The sequence below is a fragment of the Pristis pectinata genome, chromosome X (assembly GCF_009764475.1).
Source record: "Pristis pectinata isolate sPriPec2 chromosome X, sPriPec2.1.pri, whole genome shotgun sequence".
NCBI classification, from domain to species: domain Eukaryota; kingdom Metazoa; phylum Chordata; class Chondrichthyes; order Rhinopristiformes; family Pristidae; genus Pristis; species Pristis pectinata.
In genome coordinates this window covers 377937-391937 of record NC_067450.1, presented here as the reverse complement: position 1 = coordinate 391937, position 14001 = coordinate 377937, and the positions used below count along the sequence as shown (strand labels likewise).

At 58.4% G+C, this 14001-nt stretch overlaps 1 protein-coding gene across 1 annotated transcript in view; it reads left to right on the top strand.

Moving 5' to 3' along the window:
• LOC127566888 (low-density lipoprotein receptor-related protein 1-like) overlaps window positions 1–14001 on the top strand; it is a 177398-nt gene that overhangs the window by 152469 nt on the left and 10928 nt on the right. Inside the window, 9 exon segments of the mRNA XM_052009403.1 lie at window positions 787–1043; window positions 2759–2937; window positions 4653–4759; window positions 5828–5944; window positions 6755–6931; window positions 9880–10020; window positions 10825–10998; window positions 11874–12035; window positions 12385–12556. Coding sequence (XP_051865363.1) covers window positions 787–1043; window positions 2759–2937; window positions 4653–4759; window positions 5828–5944; window positions 6755–6931; window positions 9880–10020; window positions 10825–10998; window positions 11874–12035; window positions 12385–12556 — 1486 coding nt within the window.

Sequence of the window (14001 nt, the reverse complement as noted above, 5' to 3'; positions counted from 1 at the left end):
TCCCTCTCACACTCCCTCCCTCTCTCTCCCTCCCTCTCACACTCCCTCCCTCTCTCTCCCTCCCTCCCTCTCACACTCCCTCCCTCTCACACTCCCTCCCTCTCTCACACTCCCTCCCTCCCTCTCTCATTCTCACTCCCTCCCTGCCTCTCACCCTCCCTCTCTCTCCCTCCCTCCCTCTCCCTCTCACACTCCCTCCCTCTCCCTCTCACACTCCCTCCCTCTCTCTCACTCCCTCTCACCCTCCCTCTCTCACTCCCTCTCTCACACTCCCTCCCTCCCTCTCTCACTCCCTCTTTCTCACACCATCTCTCCCTCTCTGTCACTACCTCCCTCTCTGTCACTCCCTCCCTCTCTTGTACTCCCTCCCTCTCTCGCACTCTCCCTCACTCTCTCTCTCTCCCACACTCCCTCCCTCTCTCCCTCCCTCCCTCTCTCACACTCCCTCCCTCTCACACTCCCTCTCTCTCACACCATCTCTCCCTCTCTCTCTGTCACTCCCTCCCTCTCTTGTACTCCCTCCCTCTCTCGCACTCTCCCTCACTCTCTCTCTCTCCCACACTCCCTCCCTCTCTCCCTCCCTCCCTCTCTCACACTCCCTCCCTCTCACACTCCCTCTCTCTCACACCATCTCTCCCTCTCTCTCTGTCACTCCCTCCCTCTCTCGCACTCTCTCCCTCACTCTCTCTCTCTCTCACACTCCATCACTCTTCCACCCACCCCCCTTCTCTCCCGCTCCCTCCCACAACAATAAACCAATTCCCAACCCTTCCCCACCTCCCCCAGGCTCGGAGCAGCAGATCCTGTACATCGCGGACGACAACGAGATCCGCAGTCTCTACCCTTTCAACCCCAACTCTGCCTACGAGCAGGCGTTCCAGGGGGACGAGTCGGTGAGGATCGACGCCATGGACGCCCACGTCAAGGCCAATGTCATCTACTGGACCAATTGGCACACGGGCAAGATCTCCTACCGTGACCTCTCCAGCACCTCGTCCAACCGCAACCGGAGGCAGATGGACACAGGGGTAGTGGATCTCAATGTGAGTGGGTGCGGGGGATTGGTGGGGGCAGGTGTGTGGCAGGGAGGAGAACTTCCCTTCCCACAGGTGAATAGGGTAGTTAAGAAAGCTTATGGGATTCATAAGTCATGGGATGGAGTTTAAGAGCCACGAGGTAATGATGCAGCTCTTCAAAACTCTGGTTAGACCACACTGGTTAGGTACCGTGTCCAGTTCTGGTATTGGTTCTGGTTCATTATTGTCACTTGTACCGAGGTCCAGTGAAAAACTTGTCTTGCACACCGATGGTACAGGTCAATTCATTACGCAGTGCAGTTACATTGGGTTAGTACAGAGTGCGTTGAGGTAGTACAGGTAAAAACAGTAACAGTACAGAGTAAAGTGTCCCAGCTACAGAGAAAGTGCAGTGCAATAAGGTGCAAGGTCACAACAAGGTAGATCGTGAGGTCAGAGTCCATCTCATCGTAGAAGGGAACCGTTCAATAGTCTTATCACCGTGGGGTAGAAGCTGTCCTTGAGCCTGGTGGGACGTGCCCTCAGGCTCCTGTATCTTCTACCTGATGGAAGAGGGGAGAAGAGAGAATGTCCCGGGTGGGTGGGATCTTTGATTATGCCGGCTGCTTCACCAAGACAACGAGAGGTAAAGACAAGAGTCCGCGGAGGGGAGGCTGGTGTCCATGATGCGCTGGGCTATGTCACCTCATTATAGGAAGGATGTGGAAGCGTTAGAAAGAGTGCAGAGGAGATTTACCAGGATGCTGCCTGGTTTAGAGAGGATGCATTATGAGGAGTGACTCAGGGAGCTAGGGCTTTGGAGAGGAGGAGGATAAGAGGAGACGTGATAGAGGTGTACAAAATATTAAGAGGAATAGATAGAGTGGACAGCCAGCGCCTCTTTCCCAGGGCACCGATGCTCAATACAAGAGGGCACGGCTTTAAAGTAATGGGTGGGAAGTTCAAGGGAGATATCAGAGGGAGGTTTTTCACCTAGAGAGTGGTTGGGGCATGGAATGTGCTGCCTGGGGCGGTGGTGGGGGCAGGTACATTGGTCACATTCAAGAGATTGTTAGATAAGCACATGGAGGGATTTAAAATAGGGGGATATGTGGGAGGAGGGGGTTAGATAGTCTGAGGCGAGGTTTAAAGGTCGGCACAACATTGTGGGCCGAAGGGCCTGTACTGTGCTGTACTGTTCTGTGATTCCTTGGTCTTTCCGTGGGGTGGGGTGCGTTGTAGGTCAGACTTACCTTGGGCACCCGCTGCCTCTCACTCTCCTGCTCTCTGCCCCGTCGCCATTGAGGTTCTTGGTTAGTGAGGTCCTCAGAGGTTTCAGGGGGGGGGCGCAGGCTGGAGAGCGGGGTCGGCCACGATGGAATGGCGCAGCAGTCCCGAGGTGCCGATGGCCTGATGGTGCTCCCGTGTCCGGTGGTCTCCCTGTCCGACTGCCTCGCGCTTCCCTGCGTCTTCTCTGTGGACCTCTTGCCCCCACCCTCCCCTCTCCCTACCCCCTCCTCTCTCCCCCTCCCTCTGCCTCCCCCCTCTCACTCCCCCCTTTCCCCTCTCTCCCCTCCCTCCCCCTCTCTCCTTCCATCCCCCTCTCTACCCTGCGCCCTCTCGTTCCCACTCTCACACCCTCCCCGTCCGGTGAGCCAGTGGCGCGGGGGAGGCTTCACTGCAGTCGGACCAACCCTTGCCCCCTCACTCTCTCTCTCTCTCTCTCTCCCCACCGCCCCCAGATCCCAGGGTTGAAGATGCCCCGAGGCATCGCCGTCGACTGGGTGGCGGAGAACATCTACTGGACAGACTCGGGACGGGACGTCATCGAGGTGGCCCAGATCCACGGGGAAAACCGCAAGACACTGATCTCGGGGATGATCGACGAGCCCCACGCCGTGGTCGTGGACCCGCTGCGGGGGTGAGTGTCGCTCAGGAGGGGGAGCGTGAGAACCTCGGTATCCGCAGTCCCCCTTGTAACATGGAACAGCACAGTGTTGTTGGGATTGGTTTCTTATTGTCTCTTGTACCGAGGTCCAGTGAAAAACTTGTCTTGCACACCGATGGTACAGGTCAATTCATTACACAGTGCAGTTACATTGAGTCAGTACAGGGTGCATTGAGGTAGTACAGGTAAAAACAATAACAGTACAGAGTAAAGTGTCCCAGCTACAGAGAAAGTGCAGTGCAATAAGGTGCAAGGTCACAACAAGGTAGATCGTGAGGTCAGAGTCCATCTCATCGTATAAGGGAACCGTTCAATAGTCTGATCACTGTGGGGTAGAAGCTGTCCTTGAGCCTGGTGGGACGTGCCCTCAGGCTCCTGTATCTTCTACCCGATGGGAGAGGGGAGAAGAGAGAATGTCCCGGGTGGGTGGGGTCTTTGATGATGCCGGCTGCTTCACCAAGACAGCGAGAGGTAAAGACAGAGTCCGCGGAGGGGAGGCTGGTGCCCGTGACGCGCTGGGCTGTGTCCACAACTCTGCGGTTTCTTGTGGCCCCGGGCAGAGCAGTTGCCGTCCCAAGCCGGGATGCATCCGGATAGGATGCTCTCTGTGGGGCATCGATAAGATATGGTGAGAGTCAAAGGGGACAAACTGAATTTCTTTATCCTCCTGAGGAAGTAGAGGCGCTGGTGAGCTTTCTTGGCCGTGGCGTCTACGTGATTTGGCCAGGACCGGCTGCTGGTGATGTGCACTCCCAGGAACTTGAAGCTCTCAACCCTCTCGACCTCAGCACCATTGATGTAGACAGGTGCATGTACACTGCCCCCTTTCCTGAAGTCAATGACCAGCTCTTTAGTTTTGCTGACATTGAGGGAAAGGTTGTTGTCATGACACTATGTCCCTAAGCTCTCTATCTCCTTCCTGTACCCCGAAGTACAGGCCCTTCAACTCACCATGTTGTGCCGTTCCCATATAGACCTACCCCACCATCAATCTGACCCTTCCCACCGGCACAGCCCTGAACCCTCTGTTTTTCTTACATCCATGTGCCTATAGAACACTACAGCACAGTGCAGGCCCTTCAGCCCATGATGTTGTGCCAACATGTTACCCTGCTCTAAGATCTATCTAACCCTTCCCTCCCACATCGCCCCCCATTTCTCTATCATCCACGTGTCTATCTAAGAGTCTCTTAAATGTCCCTGATGTACCTGCCCCCACCACCTCTGCCGGCAGTGCGTCCCACACACCCACCACTCTCTGTGTAAAAAACTTACCCCTGATATCTTCCTCCAATCACCTTAAAATTATGTCCCCTCGTGTGAGCCATTGTCGCCCTGGGAAAAAGTCTCTGACTGTCCACTCGATCTGTGCCTCTTGTACACCTCTATCAGGTCACCTCTCATCCTCCTCCTCTCCAAAGAGAAAAGCCCCAGCTCGCTCATCCGACAGCCGCATAGCATTAAGGACTCAGTGCACATGCATTACTGAGATGGGAACCATGCACGGTGCTCCCAATTCAGTCTGACACTGGGATAGGGAGACGGGAACCGTGCACGGTGCTCCCCGTGTGTGGGTCTGACCCAGGGATAGGGAGACGGGAACCGTGCATGGTGCTTTAACCTAGAGCTATTTTCCCCATTGAGACTTGCGTCTGTCTTTGGTTTGACACCTGTCGTCCCTCCCACAGCACAATGTATTGGTCGGATTGGGGCAACCATCCCAAGATCGAGAAGGCTTCGATGGACGGGACCTTGCGGCAGACCCTTGTGCAGAACAACTTGCAGTGGCCCACAGGTAGAGAGTCACGTCCGTCCGCTCCCCCCTGTTGCTGAACTGTGGCCTGGTAGCCACGGACAGGTGCTGGGTCCGACAGGGCGGTGAAGAAGGCGTACAGCAGGCTCGCCTTCATCGGTCGGGGTGCTGAATTCAAGACTCAGGAGGTCACGTTGCAGCTTTATAAAACTCTGGCCAGGCCACGTCTGGAGTATCGCGTCCAGTTCTGGTCCCACCCCCCCCCCCCCCCCCCGTTACAGAAAGGCTGCTCACTTTTAAAGAGTTAGAAGGCAGTCCTGGGGGGTTAGTTTTCAGCCAGGGGGCCTGTGACCAGTGGTGTGCCGCCGGGATCAGGGCTGGGCCCCCTGTGGCTTGTCGTATGTATCAAAGGTTTGGGTGAGAGTATTGTTGGCACGGTTCGGGAGTTTATGACTGGCACCAGATGTGACGGTACAGAGGACAATGCATTGGCAAATTGCTTTATTATTGTCACTTGTACCGAGGTCCAGTGAAACACTTGTCTTGCACACCGATCGTACAGGTCACAGTACATCGAGGCAGTGCAAGGGAAAAGCAGTCACAGAACGCAGAGTAAAGTGTCCCAGCTACAGAGAGAGTGCAGTGCAGGCAGACAATAAGGTGCAAGGGCCACGACCAGGTAGATCGTGAGGTCAGTGGTCCATCTCATCGTACTAGGGGACCGTTCAATAGTCTTACAACAGCGGGATAGAAGCTGTCCTTGAGCCTGGGGGTACGTGCCCTCAGGCTCCTGTATCTTCTGCGCGACGGGAGGGGGGAGAAGAGAGAATGTCCGGGGTGGGTGGGGGTCTTCGTGGGATGGGCGGTGAGGAGGGAGCGCCGCGGGAGGGGGTGTGAGGAGGGAGCGTTGTGGGAGGGGCAGTTAGGAGGGAGCACCTTACTGTGGGAGGGGCGGTGAGGAGGGAGCACCTTACTGTGGGAGGGGCGGTGAGGAGGAAGCGCCGTGGGAGGGGAGGCGAAGAGGGACCGCCACCGTGGGGGGGGGGGGGGGGGTGAACGTCAGTGGGCAGCAGACTCCTGTGACCTGTGGATCCTGCCGGTGTGTTTCAGGACTGGCTGTCGACTTCTTCAACCAGCGGCTGTACTGGGCGGACGCCAAGCTCTCGGTCATTGGGAGCGTGCGTCTGGACGGCAGTGACCCTGTGGTGGCCATCGACAGCAAGCAAGGTAAGGAGGTCGTCAACCTGTTCCTCCCTCTGTCCCCCTCCTCTCTCTCCCACCCCCTCTCTCTCCCACCCCCTCTCTCTCCCACCTTCGCTCTCTCTTCCCCTCTCTCTGCCTCTCTTTCTCTCTGTCGCTCTCTCTCTCTGCCCTGCTTCTCTCTCTTTCTGTCTCCCAATTCCTCTCAAACTTTCTGACACTCTCCCCCTCGCTCTCAGTCGCTCGCCTCACTGACTCCCTGTGCTTGCTCCCGACTCCTCGCACCCCTCCCTCTCCCCCTCCCTCCCTCCCCTCCCTCCCTCTCCCTCCCCCTCCCCTCCCTCCCTCTCCCCTACCCTCTCCCCTCCCTCTCCCTCCCCTCCCTCCCTCCCTCTCTCTCCCTCCCTCCCTCCCTCCCTCCCTCTCTCTCCCTCCCTCCCTCTCCCCTCCCCTCCCTCCCACTCCCCCTCCCTCTCCCCCTCTCTCTCTCCCTCCCTCTCCCCCTCCCCTCCCTCCCTCTCCCCCTCCCCCTCCCCTCCCTCCCTCTCCCCCTCCCTCCCTGCCTCCCCTCCCTCTCTTTCCTCCCTCTCCACGTTCTCCCCTCCCTCCCCCTCCCTCTGCCCCTCCCTCCCCCTCCCTCTCCCTCCCCTCTCTCCCTCCCTCCCTCTCTCCCTCCCCTCCCTCCCTCTCCCCTCCCTCTCTCCCTCCCCTCCCTGCCTCCCCTCCCTCTCTTTCCTCCCTCCCCACGTTCTCCCCTCCCTCTCCCCTCCCTCTGCCCCTCCCTCTCTCTCCCCTCCCTCTCCATCCCTCCCTCCCTCCCCCCGCCCACCCTCGCAGGTCTGAGCCACCCGTTCAGCATCGACATCTTCGAGGACTACATCTACGGCGTGACCTACATCAACAACCGCATCTTCAAGGTGCACAAGTTCGGCAGGGACCGCACGCAGACCCTCACCTCCGGGCTCAACCACGCCACTGACGTCGTGCTAGTCCACCAGTACAAGCAACAGGACGGTGAGAGAAACCTCCCCCCCCCACCCCCCACCCCCCCGCGCCCCTCTCCAAACCGGCCGCGGCGGGGGAGAAACCTCACACCCACCCCCGTCCCAGATAAATCCCGTCCACCGCTACTCTCTGTGACTTTGGGTGGCTATTTAACGTAGAGAACCTACAGCACAATACGGGCCCTTCGGCCCACAAAGCTGTGCCGAGCATGTCCCTACCTTAGAAATTACTAGGCTTACGCATGTTCTAAGCTCCATGTACCTATCCAAAAGTCTCTTGAAAGACCCTATCGTACCCACCTCCACCACCATTGCCGGCAGCCCGTTCCCCGCACTCACCACTCTCTGAGTAAAAACTTACCCCTGACATCTCCTCTGTACCTGCTCCCCAGCACCTTAAACCTGTGTCCTCTTGTGGCCACCATTTCAGCCCTGGGGAAAAGCCTCTGACTGTCCACACGATCAATACCTCTCATCATCTCATACACCTCTATCAGGTCCCCCCTCGTCCTCCGTCACTCCAAGGAGAAAAAGCCGAGTTCCCTCAACCTGCTTTCATAAGGCGTGCTCCCCAATCCAGGCAGCATCCTTGTAAGTCTCCTCTGCACCCTCTCTATGGCCTCCACATCCTTCCTGTGGTGAGGCGACCAGAACTGAGCACAGTACTCCAAGTGGGGTCTGACCGGGGTCCTCTATAGCTGCAACGTGACGTCGTGCTGTCCACCAGTGCAAACAGCAGGATGGTGGGAGGCTCCCCTCCCTCCGCACCCCTCCCCAAACCGGCCGCGGTGGGGGTGGAGGGGGAAAACCCCACACTCCCCCCGTCCTGGATAAATCCCATACACCACTATCCTCTGTATATTTAACACAGAACATTACAGCACAGTACAGGCCCACAATGTTGTGCCGACATTTTATCCTGCTCTGAGGTCTATCTAACCCTTCCCTCCCACATAGCCCCCCATTTCTCTATCATTCACGTGTCTAACTAAGAGTCTCTTAAATGTCCCTGATGTATCTGCGCCCACCACCTCTGCCGGCAGTGCGTCCCACACACCCACCACTCTCTGTGTAAAAAACTTACCCATGACATCCCCCTTATACCTTCCTCCAGTCACCTTAAAATTATGTCCCCTCGTGTGAGCCATTGTCGCCCTGGGAAAAAGTCTCTGACTGTCCACTCGATCTGTGCCTCTTGTACACCTCTATCAGGTCACCTCTCATCCTCCTCGTCTCCAAAGAGAAAAGCCCCAGCTCGCTCAACCTCTCCTCATGAGACACACTATCCAAGAGCATGAGTCCAAGAGTATCCAAGAGTCTCTGATATGTCCCTGTTTTATCAGCCTCTCCCAACACCCCCGGCAGTGCGTTCCAGGCACCCACCACTCTCTGTGTAAACAACCTACCTCTGACATCTCCCCTAAACTTTCCTCCTCTGTCCTTAAATGGATGTCCTCTGGTGTTGGCCATTATCGCCCTGGGGAAAAGGTGCTGGCTGTCCACTCTTATCTATGTTCCCTGATAATCTGATACCTCTCTATCAGGTCACCTCTCATCCTCCTTCTCTCCAAAGAGAAAAGCCCCAGCTCGCTCAACCTATCCTCATAAGGCATGCCCCCACCACCTCTGCCGGCAGTGCGTTCCATGCACCCACCACTCTCTGTGTAAAAAACTTACCCCTGACATCCCCCTTGTACCTTCCTCCAATAACCTTAAAATTATGTCCCCTCGTGTTAGCCATTGTCGCCCTGGGGAAGTCTGTCACTCGATCTGTGCCTCTTGTACACCTCTATCAGGTCACCTCTCATCCTCCTCTCCAAAGAGAAAAGCCCCAGCTCGTTCAACCTGTCCTCAAAAGACATGCTCTCCAATCCAGGCAGCATCCTGGTAAAAAATAAATTGGTAAATCCTGAAACACACAGTGAAATGCATCTGTTTTGCATAGAGTGTTCTGGGGGCAGCCCGCACGTATCGCCACGCTTCCGGCGCCGACATAGCATGCCCACAGATTCCTAACCCGTACGTCTTTGGAATGTGGGTGGAAACCGGAGCACCCGGAGGAAACCCACGCAGACACGGGGAGAACATACAAACTCCTCACAGACAGCAGCCGGGAATTGAACCCGGGTCGCTGGCGCTGTAATAGCGTTACTCTAACCGCTACACTACCACGCATGCCCATTATTGTCACTTGTACCGAGGTCCAGTGAAAAACTTGTCTTGCACACCGATCGTACAGATCAATTCATTACACAGTGCAGTTACATTGAGTCAGTACAGAGTGCATTGAGGTAGTACAGGTAAAAACAATAACAGTACAGAGTAAAGTGTCCCAGCTACAGAGAAAGTGCAGTGCAATAAGGTGCAAGGTCACAACAAGGTAGATCGTGAGGTCAGAGTCCATCTCATCGTATAAGAGTTCAATAGTCTTATCACCGTGGGGTAGAAGCTGTCCTTGAGCCTGGTGGGACGTGCCCTCAGGCTCCTGTACCTTCTGCCTGACGGGGGGGGAGGAGAAGAGAGAATGTCCGGGGAGGGTGGGGTCTTTGATTATGTCGGCTGCTTTCCCGAGGCGGTGGGAAGTGTAGACAGAGTCCGCGGAAGGGAGGCTGGTGTCCGTGATGTGTCCCCAACTCTCTGCCGTTTCTTATGGTCCCGGGCAGAGCAGTTGCCGTCCCAAGCTGGGATGCATCCGGGTAGGATGCTCTCTGTGGTGCATCAGTAAAAATCGATGAGGGTCAAAGGGGACGTGCCCAATTTCTTCAGCCTCCTGAGGAAGTAGAGGAGCTGGTGAGGTTTCTCGGCCGTGGCGTCTCCGTGGTTGGACTAGGACAGGCTGTTGGTGATGTTCACTACTGGGAACTTGAAGCTCTCAACCCTCTTGACCTCAGCACCGTTGACCTAGGCAGGAGCGTGTGCCGACCGGCTCTGTGACGTCCCCTGTCTCTCTCCCCACAGTGACAAACCCTTGCGACCGGAAAAAGTGCGAATGGTTGTGTCTGCTCAACCCCACGGGGGCCACCTGTACCTGCCCGAACAGGAGGGTGATGGTCAACGGGACCTGCGTGGAGACGTCTTCTCCCACCACCTCTCCCAACAGTGAGACCCCTTCCTTCTCTCCACTCCCCACACCCCGACCTCCGGCGCCGTGTGTGTTGGGGACAGACGAGGGGGGGTGGGGGAGCTACAGAGACAGGGAGGGGGGTAGGGGAGGGAGGGGGGGGTCACAGAGACGTGGAGGGTGTGTAGGGGAGGGAGGGGGGTCACAGAGACGGGGAGGGGTGTAGGGGAGGGAGTGGTTCACGGAGACGGGGAGGGAGGGGGTCACAGACGTGGAGGGGTGTAGGGGAGGGAGGGGGGTCACAGAGACGGGGAGGGGTGTAGGGGAGGGAGGGGGGGTCACAGAGACGGGGAGGGTGTGTAGGGGAGGGAGGGGCTCACAGATGAGGAGGGGTGCAGGGGAGGGTGGGGGTGATAGAAGGGAGTGGTGTAGGGGAGGGGGGGTCAGAGACGGGGAGGGGTGTAGGGGTGGGAGGGGGTGACGGAGACGGGGAGGGGTGTAGGGGAGAGAGGGGGTCACGGAGACGGGGAGGGGTGTAGGGGAGGGAGTGGGTCACAGAGACGGGGAGGGGGGGTCATGGAGACGGGGAGGGAGGGGGGTCACAGAGACGGGGAGGGGTGTAGGGGCGGGAGTGGGTCACAGAGACGGGGAGGGGGGGTCACAGACGGGGAGGGGTGTAGGGGAGGGAGGGGGGTCACAGAGACGGGGAGGGGTGTAGGGGAGGGAGGGGGTCACGGAGACGGGGAGGGAGGGGGGTCACAGAGATGGGGAGGGGTGTAGGGGAGGGAGGAGGTTTCAGGGACGTGGAAGGGTGTTACTGACGTGTGTTTCCCACCCCACAGCCCCCACGGTCAGCTCCTGCACCCTGCGTTGCCTGAACGGCGGCAGCTGCTTCCTGAACGAGCGCAGCCAGCCCAAGTGCAAGTGCCAGCCGCGCTACACCGGGGACAAGTGCGAGACCGACCAGTGCCGCGACTACTGCCAGAACGGTGGGACCTGCACCGCCTCACCCTCAGGTAGGCATCCGGGGACGGCCAGGGGCCCCGGGCACCGAGAGGGGCACGCGCAGACACGCGGGAGGGGCCTCAGACACAGGCAGACGCAGACACGCGAGAGGGGTCTCAGACACAGGCACACGCAGACACGCGGGAGGGGCCTCAGACACAGGCACACGCAGACACGCGGGAGGGGCCTCAGACACAGGCAGACGCAGACACGCGAGGGGTCTCAGACACAGGCAGACGCAGACACGCGAGAGGGGTCTCAGACACAGGCAGACGCAGACTCGCGAGAGGGGTCTCAGACACAGGCACATGCAGACACGCGCACAAGGGAGGGGTCTCGGATACCGGCACACAGGTGCATGCTCAGACACACACACACACTCTCAGGCACACACACACTCGTGCAACACACTCAAACGTAGTCGCGCACGTGTGCACACATACAGACACGAACGCACACACTCGTGCACAGATGCACACACACTCGCACACGTACTCGTGCACACAGACACGCACACATACGCAAACGCACATAAACAGACATGCACATACAGACATATACACACACACACACACGTGCACAGACTACCATACACACACACACACACACACACACCCTGGGGCACTTCTTCTCCCTGCCCTTTCTCTCCCTTACTCACTGCCCAGGACACCAGCTCCCTCTTCCCCTCCACCTCCCTCCCCTCCTTCCCCAACCTGTGGTCACTCACTCCGTCCCTCACGTACAAGTCCCCCGTACCTCATCAACAGCCCTCACTCCCCCCCATTCACCGCTCATTCGGTGTGGTGAGGGTTGGCGGAGGGGAGGGGATGTCGTTCCACCTCCCGGACCCCCACCCGTTAACGGGACTGCTTTTCCTTCCCGTCAGGAATGCCGACGTGCCGGTGTCCGAACGGGTACACGGGTCCGGACTGCCGGCAGAGGGTGTGTGACCGGTACTGTCGGAACGGAGCCTCCTGCGTGGTGAACTCAGGGAACCAACCCTACTGTCGGTGTCCGCCTGGGACCGATGGGGAGAGGTGTCAGTACAGTACGTGTCTCTGTTTCTCTGTGTGTGTGTGTGTGTGTGTGTGTGTGTGTGGCTGTGTGTGTGTGTGTGTGTGTGCGCGTGGGAGTGTGTGTGTGTGGGAGAGAGAATGTGTGGGAGAGAGAATGTGTAGGAGAGTGTGTATGTGTCTGTAGAAGTGTGTGGATGTCTGTCCGGGAGAGAGTGTGTGTGTCTGGGAGCGTGTGTGTGTGTGTGTGTGTCTGTAGGAGTGCGTGTGTCCGTAGGAGTGCGTGTGTCCGTGGGAGAGAGTGTCTGTGTCTCCCCTCCCTCCCTCCCTGCGCGCGGACTCCTTCCGTCTCCCTCCCACTCCTGCCTCTCTCTCTCTCCCCAGGGAGGTGCACCGGCTACTGCCTGAACTCCGGGCAGTGCCGTCTGACGGAGTACGATATGAAGGAGTGCGTCTGCCCCCCCAAGTTCGAGGGGAGCCAGTGCGAGATCGACAAGTGCGATCGGTGTAAGGGAGGGGAGTGCACAGTCCAAGCCAGCGGTGTTGTCAGCTGCAAGTAAGTCAGCACATCGGAACTTGGGGAGCTCAAGAGTCGGGGAAGTTACATTGCGGCTGTATAAAACTCTGGTCAGGCCACGTCTGGAGTATCGCGTCCAGTTCTGGTCGCCCCCATTACAGGAAGGGTGTGGTGGGGGGCTTGGGAGAGGTTCACCAGGACACTGCCTGGATTACAGGGCGTGCGCTACGAGGAGAGGTCGGACAGACTCGGGTTGTTCTCTCCGGAGCGGCGGAGGCTGAGGGGAGAGGTTTATAAGATCACGAGGGGCACAGATAGAGCAGACAGCCGGGATCTTTCTCCCCCCAGGGTGGGAATGTCTAATACCAGAGGGCGTGCGTTTAAGGTGAGAGGGGGAAAGTTCAGAGGAGATGTGCGGGGCAGGTTTCTTTACACAGAGGGCGGTGGGTGCCTGGAATGTGCTGCCAGGGGTGGGGGTGGAGGCAGATACGATCGAGGGGTTTGAGAGGCTGTTAGACAGGAACGTGGGTGTGCAGGGGATGGAGGGAGGGGGACGCTGTGTAGGGAGGAGGGATTGGTGTAATGAGGCATCATCAAAGCTTAATTATCTTGGCACAACGTGGTAGCCGAGAGGCCTGCTCCTGAGCTGTACCGTTCTATAGTTCCAGAAGAACAAACCGCAAGTGGTTGTGAGTTTAGCAGAGAAGGGAGAACCTTTCTGTCTGGACTGAGGTGTGTTAAACAAGGTGGAAGTTCGGGGGAGGAGGAAGAGGTTTGGAAGGGATCTGAGGGGGCGTTTTTTCCCCCGGGGGGGGGGGGGGGGGGGGGTTGGAAGGGGGGCTGCTGGAATCTGGAACACACTGCCCGAGGGTGTGGTGGAGGGCGAGAGACTCCCAACCTGGCAGAGGTACCTGGACCAGCTCTCCGATCGCCGAGAGAGAGGGCTACGGAGATTTGTTTCTTGACCAACTTCCCCTCCACCCCCCCTTCCCGTCTTGCTCCCCCTCTCCCCATCTCTCTCCCTGTCTGTCCCCCTCTCTCCCCCCTCCCCTCTCTGCTCCTCCTCTCCCCTCTCTCTCCCCCTCTCATTTTCCACCTCTCCCCCCTCCCTCACCCCACCTCCTCCCCCTCCACCTCTCCCCACCCTCTCCCTTCCACCTCTCCCTTCCCCCCGCTCTCTCCCCCCCCTCCCCTCCACTCTCCCTCCCACCCTCTCCACCCCCTTGCCCCCTCCCACGCAGTTTGCAGTCTGTCGTCGCCATTTGTCCTCAGGCACCCCCTGACAGACGGGAGGGGGCTGAGTAAGGTGTGGGGAGGGGCGTGAGGTGGAGGGGTGGGGTGGGGGGGGTGAGGTGGGGAGGGGAGTGAGGTGGGGGGTAGGGAGGGGGGTGAGGTGGGTGGGGGGTTGGGTTGTCGGAGGATGAGGGGAGGGCCGACTCTGCTGGCTCATTGGGGTAAATGCCGGACTGACTTTGCCCTGTCTT